This window comes from Dromiciops gliroides, chromosome 1, assembly GCF_019393635.1.
Source record: "Dromiciops gliroides isolate mDroGli1 chromosome 1, mDroGli1.pri, whole genome shotgun sequence".
Classification (NCBI taxonomy): domain Eukaryota; kingdom Metazoa; phylum Chordata; class Mammalia; order Microbiotheria; family Microbiotheriidae; genus Dromiciops; species Dromiciops gliroides.
The window spans coordinates 284,781,274-284,798,097 of record NC_057861.1 but is presented as its reverse complement, the minus strand read 5'-3'; the positions used below and the strand labels follow the sequence as shown (position 1 = coordinate 284,798,097).

General features: G+C 38.8%; 1 protein-coding gene across 1 annotated transcript in view; it reads right to left on the bottom strand.

The window, feature by feature from the left end:
- The window catches only part of TERF1 (telomeric repeat binding factor 1), a 43,198-nt gene extending 30,901 nt beyond the window's left edge, over positions 1 to 12,297 (bottom strand). Inside the window, exons 1-2 of the mRNA XM_044004135.1 lie at positions 11,949 to 12,297; positions 4,093 to 4,188 (exon numbers count right to left, since the gene is read on the bottom strand). Of these exons, the coding sequence (XP_043860070.1) occupies positions 4,093 to 4,188; positions 11,949 to 12,171 (319 nt within the window). The 5' untranslated portion in view covers positions 12,172 to 12,297. The remainder of the gene's footprint in view (positions 1 to 4,092; positions 4,189 to 11,948) is intronic.
- Positions 12,298 to 16,824: the final 4,527 nt, after the last annotated feature.

The window sequence follows — 16,824 nt, the reverse complement described above, 5'->3', positions numbered from 1 at the left end:
TTGAAGAAACAAAAGATCTAACACAAAACAACAAAAAAAAGGCATGTAGGGGGAATAACACTTTCAGACTTCAAACTATTATAAAGCAGCAACCAGAATTATTTGATACATTAATTTTAATCATTTTACATATAAACAGATAAAATGTTTGACTTAGAAAAGCAGATCAATGGAACAGATTACAGAAGGAAGAATTGGAAATAACTGAACTCAGTAGGGTTCAATAAACCCTAAATATAACATAGTTAAGAAAAAATGAAAATTGAAACACAGCAAATTTACAAAGATTACTAAAGAGGGGAATCAAATTAACTTTGGAGGACTTATCAAAGAGCAGGGATACTAATAACAATATTGTTGGAGTTGTGAATTGGATCAACCATTCTAGAATGCAATTTCCTCAAAGGGAATCTCTAGGTGAGGGCTTTAATTACTAGGATGTTTACACCCCAAGGAAGTCAACAGCAAAAAGAAAGGCCCCATATATACACCTAGATGTATTATGCAGAAGCATTTTTTTTTTTTGTAACAGTAAAGAACTGCAAACAAAATACTTGCCTATCAATTGGTTGACACTGATATAAGTTTTGGAACACCAATATAAAAGATTATAGTGCTATAAAAGATTTCTATGAATATAAAGAAGCTTCAGAATACCTGAATATAGATCTTCTTTGAATGTATACAAAGTGAAATAAGCAAGACCTTAGAAAACAATAAGCACGTTCATTCCAACAATGTAAAAAGAACAAATCAATGAAAACTGAATACCTGGGACACAGCTAGGTGGGTAGCAGGTAGAGTCCCTATTGGGAGTCAGGAAGATTTGAGTTCAAATCCTGCCTCAAATATTTACTAGCTGTGTGACCCTGGGTAAATTATTTAAGCTTTTAAACTTAGTTTCATCTGCCAAATGGGGATGACAATAGCACCTACACCTCAGATCTGTTGTGACAATCAAATGAGCTGAGATACATAAAGTGCTTTGCAAACCTTAGAGTGCTACATATTATCATCATCATTATTATTATTTTTGGTGAGGCAATGAAGATTAAGTGACTTGCCCAGGGTCACACAGCTAGTAAGTGTCAAGTGTCTGAGGTAGGATTTGAACTCAGGTCCTCCTGAATCCAGGGCCAGTGCTCTAACCACTGTCCCAGCTAGCTGCCCCTGAGTGCTATATATTATTATGTATTATTTTATATTGAAATAAAGATGTAACTGCCTTCCCAATTAATTTCACACATTTCCTGAAATCTATGCACAAACCCTGTTGGAGTCTATGGCTCTCAGGTTAAGAACCTCTACAATAGAACCTTCTATAATAGAAGCTTTGTGTATCAAGAAAACAGTAAAATCGAGCATGTTGGTCTTAGAAATAAACAAGAGAAGGCTGAACTGCCTTCAGGAAACTGCCAAGCTTCTTTAATGATCTCAAGCTTCTCCAAGAAAAAAGGCCCACTTCCTTAATCTCAACATCCTACAGTTTATATGACTATAAGACATGGCACACTGGCTTTTGAAGTACTAAGAATAACTACCACACAGAAGACAAAGAAAAGACACATGATAGATGTGAATAGGTTTCAATATGTGAGGAAGTTCAAGAGAACAAGAGTAAGAGATATGAGGAAAAAGTATTACAGGAAAATATGTGGTGAAGGTAAAGGATGACAGAAATGCTGCCTGGGATGCTCCCCAAAATATTAGAAGGAAGTCCTTCAGATTGTAAAGTCCGTTTTATGGCGATCTTAATCTCTAGGAACAGGTTAAGTGTTTCTGCATATTCCTGGAGGGAAGACTGAAATCAATGTTATCAATGATATTGGAATACTTGGGTTGATTAAGAAATTAATATAGACACACAGAGAACTCACTAACAAATCCCAATTTCAAAGAGACACAGACATACTTTGAAAGGATAGGTAAACAGAAGATAATTCTTGTAAGAGAATAAAGCTAGGAGTGCTAAAATGCAGAATGTGCTCACAATGGCTAACAAGACTAGAGATAACAAAAAAGGGTAGCTATGTTGTAAGAAAGTGGATCCAAGAAGGAAGAAGACTGCTCATCCATGATGGGTAAGATAACTGACAACACATAGAAGGAACAGCTGTTCAACCTTTGCTTTATTTCTGTTTCAGCTGCTGAAAACAATGTTCTTTGAAATGGAAAGGACATAAATAGGACAAGTAGGAGGTGCATGGTTAGATAATTAAGGGGAAAAGAACCTAGTTGAATTGCATCCACAAATATTGAAGGAACTGACAGATATTATTGGGTTACTTACATACTGTCAGTTATCTTTGTGAATTGTGGCATCTAGAAGAGGTAGTAAAGATCAAAGAAAGGTACAAGACATGTTTTTCAGAAATGCACAGAACAGAGCCTACAAAGTATAGAATGTGAGCTAGATTTTAATTCTTGGCAAAATTCTAGATTGTTTTATTAGCAAGAATGCTGAAATTTGATGCCTACCTTTGTAGCTTGGCTTGGGAAAGTCAATAGAAACTGCAGTAAAAAAAAATACTTTGTTGACAAATTAAATGTTCAGCATCTCAGGATTCTTCAAGTCAAAGAATATTGTATTGTGCTGTCAGTAAAGTTTGAGAGTGACTCTAACCAGTCTTTATCTGGTTCCAAATACAACCAACAGAAAATGACACCAGTTAACAATGTGTTTTAATAGGCAATTTTATTCAATGCTTTTAATTCAGTGCCTTCCAACTCCCTCCCTGAGAAAAATACTCAATGTGTTCTGATGTGCGATTTTTTAGTAAGCTCCAAGTTCCTGTTAGGTCACATTATTTTCTAAACTATAGGCACCAACATAATTTTCTAACCTTCCTCCTATGCCCCTTTTGTCATTAAAGTTACCAAATATTAAGGGTTGTGTGTGCGTGTAGGCACATGTATACTCTAGACCACTCAGTGTGAAAGATCTTATTAAGCTCTTCATTAAATATCTTCTTCATCCTCCTCAATGTTTTATAATGTAATGATTGGAATGATGCCACCTACTGGAGACTTACTATAGGAAAGCTCCACCATGAGGAGAATGCCTCAGAGGGCAAGGCCATGTGGCTTTTCCTTGGCATCAGGAAGTGACGTTTGCTCATGGGTGCTGTCTATCAAGGCTACCAGCCAATCAACTTGAGGAGCCTCCTATTTTCTGAGAGGGGACAGGAAGGAGGAAAGAGGGCCTGCGCGGAGTGCTGTCTCTTTTTGGTTCCTGACTTGATGGTGGTGGTGGTGGCGGCGGCAGAGGACTTCACAGGAAATTTGAGGAAAGATAGGAATGCCAGGCTGTTGGAATTCTGTTCTCAATCTTTCTCTTTCTATCTTTCAATAAACCCTTAAAAACCTAAACTCGTTTTATCAGTGATTTTAGTCAGTTTCCCCCAAAACTGGGAGAGCAGATTAGAACCCACATTTAGAATCTTAAATTACACAATAATAAATCTAGTTGCTGCCTTTATGTAAAGGCACATGTGAAAATTTTGAACTATGCAATGAAAAAAATCAAATGCCTTTTTAAAACTTCTGGTTTCATATTAAATCATTAGAAATTATAAAATTGGGAATTATATTATGTTAATGTAAATATTTATTAAGAACATATCAGGAAAACATCAACTTTTTTTGGGGGGGGGGGAGTTGGTGGGGCAATGAGGGTTAAGTGACTTGCCCAGGGTCACACAGCTAGTAAGTGTCAAGTGTCTGAGGCTGGATTTGAACTCAAGTCCTCCTGAATACAGGGCCGGTGCTCTGCACCACCTTGCTGCCCCCTGACATCAACTTTATTAATTAATTGAAGACATTAAGTTTAAAGTGATAAATAGCAGTCTATGAAGACGGAAGTCAGAGGACTTGAATCAGGAGGAAACACCACAAAATTTAAGGTCTTATGTTGTTTGATATACCCTGTAAATTCTAAGTATTTGTGAAATGACTAGTATGATGTCAAATATACATCAATAGAAACATTTTTCAAAAGACAACAGATTCTATGTGGTTGCTATTCTTACTGACATAACTTTCAAGAGACATATCATCAAATATTTTAAAATAAAGGACTGAAAAAATATTTACCCAGTGTTTTTCCTTCCACGATTCTTGTTAAAAACTGACACACATATATAGTTCTTAGATGATGCGCTGTTAGTCTGGATAGTCCATGAATAATGGCTGAAACAAAAAGTGAAATCAGATTAAAACAAAAAGGTGATCCAGCAGTGCCACTATGTGGCTAATTAAAAAAATAGATATGAGCATTTTTATCATACATCAGAAGTATTTTTCTATCCATTTGTACAGATAACATAATTAGAACAAGGTTGGAGTAGCACATTAATGCTTTCAATATCAAATTTAATCCAGTTACAGTTAGAATTTGACAAGTATATCTTTCTTAAAGTTTATTTAAGAATACATTTACAAATAACTGCTATTTTGACGAAAAGGAGTCTTATGTGAATGTATAAAACCAGTATGCAATTCTTCATTGTCATCTATTCTCCAATTCCTTGGTCCCTTGTTTTATAACCACTCATCTTTTGCCAAGCTCCAATCTTGAATTACTATCACCATCAGCCTTCTCTGCCATGGAAGAAAGCTAATCTAATCTCACTGGGGCTTCACTACAGCAGAGGAAGTCTTTTTACTTCTCAAGTGAGTTTAACCTTTACAGTATCTATTCCAAACCTTCAATCTCCTCAAACTTCCCAGGCTTCTGACATTTCTCTTCACTCTCAGCTATGCAACTTTATTTCAAACTTTACTGAAAAAGACTATTACCCATGAATTTCCTGTTCTTCCCTTCTCTGTATCTTATACACACCATTTGATATTATCTTCTACTCTCCTTTACTGAATTCTGACTGGTAGTCTTCACCAACTCACATTGCCCCTTACCTGTGCCCTCGATCCATTCTTTTCTAGATTGCCCCCAATCATTCCTTCTCTAGTCTTCTGTCTCCAAGTACTGGTTCCCAAATCTCCCTCAACCTGAAAAACGTCTCACCAGACCCGACCATCTATCTATACAAGCCATCATTCTATCTCTCTCCTGTTAAAGACTCCTAGAAAAAAGCTGTCTATACCCATTGCCTCCATTTCCTCTCCTCTTAATTCTCAACCTTTTGCAATCTGACTTCTGATCTCATTAAACAAAAACTGCTCTCAAAAGTTACCAGTGAACTTAACTGCCAAATTCAATGGCTCTTCCCTCAATTCTAATCTTTATTGGCCTCTTGCTATTCCTGAAACAGAATAAACCACCCTTTAGTTCAGAGCATTTTTACTGGTAGTCCCCTAAGCCCAGAACACAATTTCACCTTAGCTTCAACTTCTAGTTTAAACTTGGCTTCCTTCAAGTCTCAGTTACCATTCCACCTTCTGCAAAAAGCCTTTCTTAATCCTCCTTTATCTTAAGAGGCTTCCCTGTCAGACTACCCCAAATTTATCCTGTATATATACATACCATATTGTTTACACAGTTAATTTGCACATTTTCTCCCCTATTGGACTGGGAGTTCTTTGAGAGGAGCCACTGCTTTTTTGTCCTTCTTTGTATCCAGGCACTTAGCACAGTGCTTGGCACATGATAAGTGCTTAATAAATGCCGACTTGCCACTTTCTATATAGCATTTCCTAATATTGACCTTTCTCCTCTCTGGGTTAATATTAATTTTAATATTACTGCTCTCATCTCACCAATGTGAGGGCTCAGCTACTAACTGTGGGTATATTGTATGGCTGTCCTGGGCCTCCTCAGCTCCCTCTGGTTTAATTATCATTCCTATGCTATGAATTCTAACTGTATACATACAGTCCTGCATCACCTACTTACCTTGGATATGCCACCCAAACAGAACTCAATCCTTTCCCTAAAAGGCCACTCATTTTTGTAACTCCCCTATTTGTTGTTGGTTTTTTTTCCTTGCGCGGGGCAATGAGGGTAAAGTTACTTGGCCAGGGTCACACAGCTAGTAAGTGTCAAGTATCCGAGGCTGGATTTGAACTCAGGTCCTCCTGAATCCAGGGCCAGTGCTTTATCCACTGCACCACCTAGCTGCCCCTCCCCTATTTGTTAAGGTCATATTCCTCTAGTAACACAGGTCATAAGTGGCCCCCCCCCCCCCCCGCAAATATCCAATCATTTTTTACTTCTAAAACTGATTTTGCATTTATTCCATTCTCTTTACTCAAGCCACATTAGTGTTCTCATATACCTTGAACAATATTTCTTCTTTAATTGATCTCTCCCAACCTCCAAGTGCTTATCACCATGTTCCCCACACACCCATTTCTCTAGTTCTGGATTCTCTAACAAGGAGGTTCTTGAAAGAGCATATAATTTGAACGTTTCATAGCATATTCTAGTCATGGGTCCATCCCTACAAGTATATATTGAAATCAAATCTACTTCCTTGTATTAAGCTATTTCATTTTATTATCTAAGTTTTGTTACACTAGTTTATCAATTGCTACTATGGGTTTTATTGTTGGTTCCTTTCTTGAATTTTATCTCCTGTTAATTACTTATCTACAACTATTCTTCCTCCTTTATTAGATGTGCTAGTTGTTCTTTATGGTATCTAGTTGGATAGATTATGTAGCGCTGTTTTCTTTTCAGTTTAAAGCCATCTTAACCAGATTTTTAAGATTCCAAGGACATTTTTTTTTTAACTAATCCTTATTAATCTGTCCCATTTTGGGGCAATCATTCATAGCTTCATTCAAGATGATCCAAATCTTGTTCTTACACACTTGTCTAAACCAGCTGTTCTCTTTTCTTTTCTTTTTTTCTTTTTTATTAGTGAGGCAATTGGGGTTAAGTGACTTGCCCAGGGTCACACAGCTAGTAAGTGTGTTAAGTGTCTGAGGCCGCATTTGAACTCAGGTCCTCCTGACTCCAGGGCCAGTGCTCTATCCACTGCACCACCTAGCTGCCCCTCTCTTTTCACCTCTGCTTTGAATCAGCAACAGTGATGAAAATCTCCTGTGTGCCTAAGTTTTTGTTTTTTTGCTTAGGACACCTCAAACCTTAGGACCATTTTCTAGGATCCTTCTGGCAGTTTCATTTGTCCTCATAACAATCATGGAAGTGTGTAATGATTATGAGATATGACAAATTTCAGGAGGGGTTTTGTCAAGTTCTAGATATTTGGTCCCAGGAAGAGAGATCTCTTAAATATTAATATCAGGTTGACAAGCAGTACCCCTTTATAATAGATAATATGTGTACAAAACAGTGATGTATAATGCTGACTGTCAAAATAAGTGGTTCATATAGTTGGTGCTACAGGAGTTCAGATAGGCAAATTTGTCCTTCATGTAGGTGAGAAGTGGGCATATAGGTTGGCAAGGGGAAGGAAGGCTATTACAGTGGACAAAAAGAACAGGGGCAAAAGCAGGAATGAAGAGGAATGTTCAAAAGAAAGGAAGAAAAAGGTTATAAGTAGATTTTAGCTCTGGGAATAACTGGGAAACTAGAGGGTGCAGAATACTTAAGAATCCGGAAGATTTGAATTCAAATCCAGCCTCAGGCAATTACTAGCTGTAAGACTTTGGGTAAGTCACATGCCTGTTTCTTTAACTGCAAAATGGGGATAATAATGGCTACCCTTCCACATCGAGGATAATCTGTATAAATTTTTTTGGTCCTTTCTTTGGTAGCAAGGAAGAAGTATGACTTATTATGATACTAAGAGATAAAACATGTTGATGTTCCCCAACACTCTCTCTCTCTTTACATATATATATATATATATATATATATAAAATGCATTTCTGAGTTTCTAAACTTTTTCTGTGTCATCTACAGCTTCCGCAAAACTCCCCCCAAATTCCCATTTAATTTCTTATACTGATGTGAGATACACTGAAACCTTGATTAGATGTGGAAGGTATAACTAGTGCTTACTCTGTGCCAGATACTGTGTGAAGTACTTTACAATTAATATCTCATTTGATCTGTTTATCAACCCTGGAAGGTAAGTGCTACTATTATCCCTATTTTACATAAGGAAACTGAGGCAGATAGAGGTTAAGTGACTTGTCCAAGGCCACACTGCTAGGAAGTGTCTGAGGCCACATTTGAACTTAGGTCTTCTTGATTCCAGGCACACAGCTCTACTAGGCCACCCAGCTAGCTGCCCACAAATGAGATAATAACTGTAAAACACTTAGCACAGTACCTGGCACACAGTAAGCTCTATATAAATGCTTGTTGTTGTTGTTGTTGTTAAAGGCCTGAGAGGTAGGATGGAACAAAACTGCTTACAAAATGTACAGATTCCTTTGTGTAAAAAAAACCCCATTATATGTTCTGAGAAGTAAAGAAACCAGTAAAATATAAAATTCTTAAGGGCAAGTACTGCATTTTGTTCTTTTTCTTTTTTAATGCCTTGAAATTTTGGGGGTCCTTATTTGTGATTTCATTCACACCCCAAATTCCCTCCCTACCCATGAATGTACTTTAGTGACTTGTCTGAGCATGCAGAAGACTATATGGCTTGATCAGGGTCACAGCTGGTATGTGTTAGAGCCAGTATTTTAATCCAGGTCTGAACTCCCAGATCAGGCTTCTGACATAGGTTAAGAAAGCCTAGGGGCAGCTAGATGGTGCTGTGGATAGAGCACCAGCCCTGGAGTCAGGAGTACCTGAGTTCAAATATGGCCTCAGACACTTAACACACTTACTAGCTGTGTGACCCTGGGCAAGTCACTTAACCCCAATTGCCTCACTAAAAACAAACAAACAAACAAAAAGAAAGCCTAGTCTCAAGCACTTGGCTGAAATTCATAAAAATGAAATTTAATATATATAAAATCTCACACTTGGGTACAACCACCCTGCCCCCCCCAAAACCCTTCAAAAATGGAATGGTATTGGCAGAGGAGTGGCTTTGGAGTGTGTGGGAGGTGGGAAAACTGCGGTTAAGCCCCCTCTGGATGCACATTAGTCAGGTGATTATGGGCAAGTCACTTAAGTATTTCAGTGCTTCCCCCCAGGTAACTAAGATTAAGTGACAAGGATTCCAAGTCCAGGACAAATGCAAATCATCTACATTAGTTAAAAGCTGAAAATGGGGGCAGCTAGATGACACAGTGGATGGAGCACCAGCCCTGGAGTCAGGAGTACCTGAGTTCAAATCTGGCCTCAGACACTTAACACTTACTAGCTGTATGACCCTGGGCAAGTCACTTAACCCCAACTGCCTCACTAAAAAAACAAAACAAAAACAAACAAAAAGCTGAAAATGACACAATTTTATAAGTGGAAATGATATTAAAGAAGATGTATGAGCATCTGCTTTGCCACTGCACTCCAAAGAACACCAAATCTTTCCATTTGACTGGCAACTAAAACTTCCTATGTGTACTTGTTGTCTTTCCCCATTAAAATGTGCAGCTCTTTTTGTGGTGGCTAAGTATTGGAAATCAAAGGCATGTCCATCAATTGGGGAATGGCTAAACAAACTGTGGTATATGATGGTGATGGAATTTTAATTTGTGCTATAAGAAATGACAGGCAGGATGACTTCAGAAAGGCCTGGAAAGACACACATGAAATGATGTATAATGAGAGACAGCAATACTGTTTGATGAAGAACAGTGAATGACTTAACCATTCTCAACAATACAATGATCCAAGACAATCCCAAAGGGCTATTGATGAAACATACTATCCACCTCCAAAGAAAGGACTGATATTGATGGAACAGACTGAAGCATGCTATTTTTCACTTTTTCATTTTTTTCCTTTTAATTAAGTTTTCTTGTACAAAATGACAAATATCATAATGTTTTACATAATCATACATGTATAACACATATCTGATTCTTGCTGCCTCAGGGAGGGGGATGGAAGGGATAAAAATTGGAATCCCAAACTATAAATAAAAATGTTTATTACATTTAAAAAAAATGTGAGCACAGTGCCTGCAACAGAGTAAGAGCTTAATAGCACTCCCTGTCTTTCCAGTTTCTTACACCTTATCACCCTCCACATAGTCTTTTTTTTTTGGGGGGGGGGGCAGGGCAATGAGGTTTAAGTGACTTGCCCAGGGTCACACAGCTAGTTAAGTGCCAAGTGTCTGAGGCTGGATTTGAACTCAGGTCCTCCTGAATCCAAGGCCAGTGCTTTATCTACTGTGCCACCTAGCTGCCTTTCCTCCACATACTCTTAACATGTAGTTGTTCCCCAACAAGATCCTCCTTTGCCCTACTTGGAACGTTTTCATTGGCTATACCCATGCTTGGAATTTTCTAGATTCTCACCCTACTGCCCTCTCCACCCCAAATAAAATTCCCCTTAGCCTTTCAGGATTTCTAACAAAAAGAGCAAGAACAATGATAGCTAACATCACCTTAAAGCTGGTGCCTTCCCTATTATGTTATGGCCAATTTATCATATGTATGCATGTACAGGTGTGTATATCTACACATATACATATACACATGTGTATATATATATATGTATATACACACATTTATATTTGGGGGGCATCTATGTACTTTTTTTTTTTTTTTAGTGAGGCAATGGGGGTTAAGTGACTTGCCCAGGGTCACACAGCTAGTAAGTGTTAAGCATCTGAGGCCAGATTTGAACTCAGGTACTCCTGACTCCAGGGCTGGTGCTCCATCTACTGTGACACCTAGCTGCCCTATGTACTTTTGTATATATATTTTTGCATGCTGTCTCTTCCATTAGGCTATAAGCCCCTAGAATGTTTTTTTTTGGGGGGGGGGCGGGATATCAGCTCCTTAGTGCTAGTATCTTCTCTTGGTTAAGTTCCCTCTAATTTATCTCTCTCTCTCTCACACACACACCCTTCCATAAAGGTAGTTCCTACAAATTTGTTTGCATGTTGTCTCCCCCATTAGACTGTGAGCTACTAGAAGACAAGGAATTTGGGGGAAGGGGGGGAGGAGTGTTATCCCTTTAATGGTAGTACCTTCATTGTTAAATACACACACATATGTACATATATCACATATGTCCACATTTAATTGCATGTTATCTTCCCCATTGGGCTGTAAGCCACCAGAAGGCTTTTAAAAAATGCAGGTGGGGTGGGAGAGTGTCATTCCCTTAATAGTAGTGCCTTTCCTCTGTGAAGCTATTTCAATTTACCTTGCATACATATATAAGTTTGTGTGTGTGTGTGTGTGTGTGTACACACACACACACACACACACAGACACGTTTATATGTGGTCTACCTCATTAGGCTGTGAGCTACTAGGACTGGTTTTTTTTTGAGTGGGGGAGCTGTCATCCCCTTAATGCAAGTGCCTTCCCTTTGTTAAATTTCCTCCAATTTATATTACATACATACGTTTATCTTGCCCATATATACGTACATATTTAATTGTACATTGTCTCTCCCATTAGATATGAGCCACTAGAAAGCAAGGATTTTGGGGGGAGGAGGCACCTTTATATCTCCAGGATTTAGCAGAGCGCACGAGCATGTAGCACCCATTTAATAAATGCTTGCATATCTGACTGCAATGGTCTTTTCTGTTTTTAATACCCTCAGTACTCAAAGGCAGAGTAAGCCCTACACCGAGACAAAAGACAACAGCACAGTTTTTCTCCACAGAGACCCCAGGAAGCCGGGGGATGAGGAGATGTGGGCACCATAGCGGGCAGCCCCAGGGTAGGAAGCGCCACCCCACCAAACATCCAACCTCCCACACCCACTCGGGAAACTCGAGCAAGATGGGGAATGAGGAGGAAAAAAAAACAACAAGGAAGCAATAACAACCCTCCCGCTCCCGCTCCGCCCCCCAGGCCACGCCCGCACTGCGGCAAAACGCGGGGCTTTGCCGCAGAGACCAGCGCAAGGCAAATAGGGGCCGGCCCGCGCCCCCAGCAGCGCCGAACCTCCCGGTCTCTGCCTCTCGACCCTGTCCCGCCCGCCTCATCCCTCTCACCCTCCGCAATGTTGCGGTTGCGCTTGAATTCTTCGATATCGTCTTCGCAGAAGGCCTGGCAGAGGTTAAGGCAGAAGAAATCCAGCATCCATCCGCAGGCCAGGGAGTCTGCCGCTGGATCCACCGTGTAGGGCACGGGCTCATCTTCCTCCTCTTCGAAAGAGATGAACTGTCGCTTCACGGCCCGGATATACGCCCGTTCCCGCGACGACTTCGGGGCCATGGTTTCGTCTTCCAATTTTCAGCTGCCACGGAAGCCCTCCGTCTCCGTCTCTGTCTCTCTCTGCAGCTATTTGAAAAGAGGATGAGAGAAGCGAATAGGTCGACGGGAGAAAGGATCGCCCACTTCCTTTTATGGTCTTCTTCCGTCCACAGGGCGCACTTCCATAACCAATCAAAGCCCGAAAACAGAGCGGACGTGGTTTCTGATTGGCTGAAGGCTGTTTCAGTCATTCTGACGCGATGCGACCTGCCTTCTCTGCAGCAAACGAAAAATCCATCGCTTTTCTGCATCAGCTTGGTTTTTTGAACCTTCTGGAAAAAAGATGACATAATGCCAGAATAAAAACAACAACAACAAAACCTGAGAACGATATGTTGAAAACAGAAATCCTTGCTGCTTACAATGCTTTGTTATTATTTCTTTGCCTCAGGTTATAGAAAAAACATTGGGTCTAAAGTCTAATGACTTTGTTAAGTAATTGCCTGTAAACATCTTGAACTGGTAAGACAACCTGTCAAGATTTGATGGATGGGAGGGGCGGGAACATCTTTGTCCATCCTGACTCCAGGATTTTATTTTTAAAATGTACGAATAAAAAACCCCAATGCTATTCCACTGTAACCTTTTATAGTCCTATTTACGCAGTTACAATAACAATACCATTCTTACAAACGGCTACAAATTTGTTCCAGGACATTACTAGATTAAAGGACCCTGCGTTTCCAGCACAAAGGGACTTTAGAGACCATTGAATACAAAGGTTTACAGATGAGGAAACCTCTACTCAGAGAAGACTTGGTTGGAATCACACAGCTAGTAAGTCTATGAAAAATAGATTGCAGGGAAATTTTGTAGGAGCTGGTAACAGGTAGATGGTCACATATTTTAAGAAAAGGATAGGTTCAACATGTGAGTTGCTACCAAAAATAAAAAAGAAGAAGAAAGGAAGGAAAGAGTAGGGAGGGATAAAGGAGAGAGGGTGGGAAGGAAGAGAAGAAGAGGAAGGAAGGAAGGAAGGAAGGAAGGAAGGAAGGAAGGAAGGAAGGAAGGAGGAAAGGTGGGGAGCAAGAGAAAAGGAGGTAAGGGAAAAAAGGAGGAAAGAAAGGGAAAGGGAAGAAGGCAAGAGGGAAGGAGGAAGGAAGAAAGAAGGAAATGGAAGAAGGAAGGGGAAAAGGAGGGAAAGAGGGAAGGAAGGAGGGAATGGAGTAAAAAAGGATTTTATGTTTTATTTCAGAAATACTAGGGAGCCATTAGAGCTTATTAAATATGGGTGCGTATAACATGATGACGCCTGCACTTTAGGAAGACCACTTTAATAGCTGAGTTGAAGATGGGCTACAATGGAAAGATACTTAAGACAGGGAGATCATCAGAATTCTATTGAAATAGTTCAAGTACGAGGATGACATCTAGGAATGGAGGGAAAGGAAGGAAGGAAGGGAAGAAGGAAGAATGGAAGGAATAAAGAAGGAAGGAAGGAAGAGGTGGGATTTGAGGGTAGGCAGGGAAACCAGGAGGGAGAGAGGAGGAGGGAAAGCATTCCAGGAATGAGACAGTCAGTGAAAATTCACCAACTTGAGAAAAGAGTATTATTTGAGGAGCAGCAAGGAGGCCATGGTCACTGGATTACAAAGTACATGGAAAGGGGGGGCAGCTAGGTGGCGCAGTGGATAAAGCACCAGCCCGGGATTCAGGAGGACCTGAGTTCAAATCCAACCTCAGACACTTGACACTTACTGGCTGTGTGACCATGAGCAAGTCACTTAATCCCCCATAGCCCCGCAAAAAAAAAAAAAAAAAACAAAAACAAAGTACATGGAAAGGAGTAAGGTATAAGACGAAAGGTAAGAAGGGGCCAGGTTATCAAGGATTTTAAAAGCCAAACAGAGGTTTTTTTGTTTTGTTTTTGTTTTTTACCACATAAATATTTTATTTTATTATTTTCCAGTTACATTTAGGGATAGTTTTCAGCATTTGTTTTGATAAGATTTCTAGTTTCAGATTTTTCTCCCTCCCTCCCCTCCCTCCCCCCTCCTTAAGACAGCAAGTAATCTGATATAGATTATATATGTATAATCACATTAAACACATTTCTTCATTAGTCATGCTGTGAAAGAAGAATCAGAGCAAAAAGGAAAAACCTCCAAAAAGAAAAACAACAGCACCAGAAACAAAAGAAATAGTATGATTCAATCTGCATCCATATTCCAAAGTTCTTTTTTTTTTCTTTTCTGGATTTGGAGAGCCTTTCCCATCATGAGTCCTTTGGAACTATCTTGTATCATTGTATTGCTGAGAAGAATCAAGTCTATCACAGTTGATCAACACATAATGTTGTTTTTTTTTTTTTTTTGGCTGGGCAATGGGGGTTAAGTGACTTGCCCAGGGTCACACAGCTAGTAAGTGTCAAGTGTCTGAGGCCAGATTTGAACTCAGGTCCTCCTGAATCCAGGGCCAATGCTTTATCCACTGCGCTACCTAGCTGCCCCAATCAACACATAATGTTGATGATACTGTGTACAATGTTCTGGTTCTGCTCATCTCACTTATCATCAGTTCATACAAGTCTTTCCAGGTTTCTCTGAAATCTGCCTCCTCATCATTTCTTACAGCACAATAGAATTCTATTACATTCATATACCACAACTTGTTTAACCATTATTCCCCAACTGATGGACAGTCCCTCAATTTCCAATTCCTTGCCACCACGAAAAGAGCAGTTATAAATATTTTTGTACATGTGGGTCCTTTTCCCTTTTTTATGATCTCTTTGGGAAAAAGACCCAAGAGTGGTATTGCTGGGTTGGATCAGTTCATAGCTCCACCAACAATGCATTAGTGTTCCAATTTTTCTACAGCTTCTCCAACATTTATTATTTTCATTTTTTGTCATATTAGCCAATCTGATAGGTGTCAGGTGGTACCTCAGAGTTGTTTTAATTTGCATCTCTCTAATCAATAGTGATTTAGAGCATTTTTTTATATGGTAATAGATAGCTTTGATTTCTTCATCAGAAAACTGCCAGTTCATATCAGTTCATATCCTTTGATAATTTCTCAATTGGGGAATGATTTGGATTCTTATATGTATATATATATGTATATATATATATATACACATATATATATATATATATACACACACACACACACATATATATATATATATATATATATATATATATATCTTTTTTGGTGAGGCAATTGGGGTTAAGTGCCTTGCCTAGGGTCACACAGCTAGTAAATGTTAAGTGTCCAAGGCCAGATTTGAACTCAGGTCCTCCTGAATCCAAGGTCAGTGCTCTATCCATTGCACCACCTAGCTGCCCCCGGATTCTTATAAATTTGATTTAGTTCCCTATATATTTTAGAAATGAGGTCTTTATCAGAAATACTAGTTATGAAAATTGTTTTCCAGCTTTCTGCCTCCCTTCTAATTTTAGATGCATTGCTTCTATTTGTACAAAACCTTTTTAATTTAATATAATCAAATTATCCATTTTGCATTTCATAATATTCTCTCTCTCTTGTTTGGTCATAAACTGTTCTCCTTTCCAAAGATCTGAGAGGTAAACTATTCCTTTCTCTCCTAATTTACCTGTGGTATCACCTTTTATATCTAAATCATGTACCCATTTTGACCTTATTTTAGTATAAGGTATAAGATGTTGGTCTATGCCTAATTTCTGCCATACTCCCTTCCAGTGTTCCTAGCAGTTTTTGTCAGATACTGAATTCCTATCCCAGAAGCTGGGATCTTTGGGGTTTATCAAACAGTACATTACTAAAGTAATTTACTACTGTGTCTCCTGTGCCTAACCTATTCCATTGATCCTCCACTCTATTTCTTACCTAGTACCATATAGTTTTGATGACTGCCACTTTATAGTAAAGCTTCAGATTTGGTACAGCTAGCTCACCTTCTTGTGCATTTTTTTCATTACTTCCTTTGATATTCTTGACCTTCTGCTTTTCCAGATGAATTTTGTTATTATTTTTTCTAGCTCTATAAAATAATCTTTAGGTAGTCTGATTGGTATGGCACTGAATAAGTACATTAATTTAGGTAGAATTGTCATTTTTATTATATTAGCTCAGCTTATCCATGAGCAATTAATATTTTTACAATTATTTAGATCTGATTTGATTTGTGTGAAAAGCGTTTTGTAATTGTGTTCATAGAGTTCCTGGATTTGTCTTGGCAAGTAGACTCCCAAGTATTTTATATTGCCTACCATTGCTTTAAATGGAATTTCTCTTTCTATCTCTTGCTGCTGAACTGTGTTGGTCATGTATGGAAATACTGATGATTTATGTGGATTTATTATATATCCTGCTACTTTGCTAAAGTTGTTAATTGTTTCAAGTAATTCTTGAGTTTATTCTCTAGGATTCTCTAAGTATACCATCATATCATCTGCAAAGAGTGATAGTTTTATTTCCTCCTTGCCTTTTCTAATTCCATTAATTATTTTTTCTTCTCTGATTGCTAAAGCTAACATTTCGAGTACAATATTAAATAATAGAGGTGATAATGGACATCCGTATTTCACCCCTGATCTTATTGGGAAGGCCTCTAACTTATCTCCATTACATATAATGCTTGTTGATGGTTTTAGGTAGATACTGTTTATTATTTTAAGGAAAGCACCA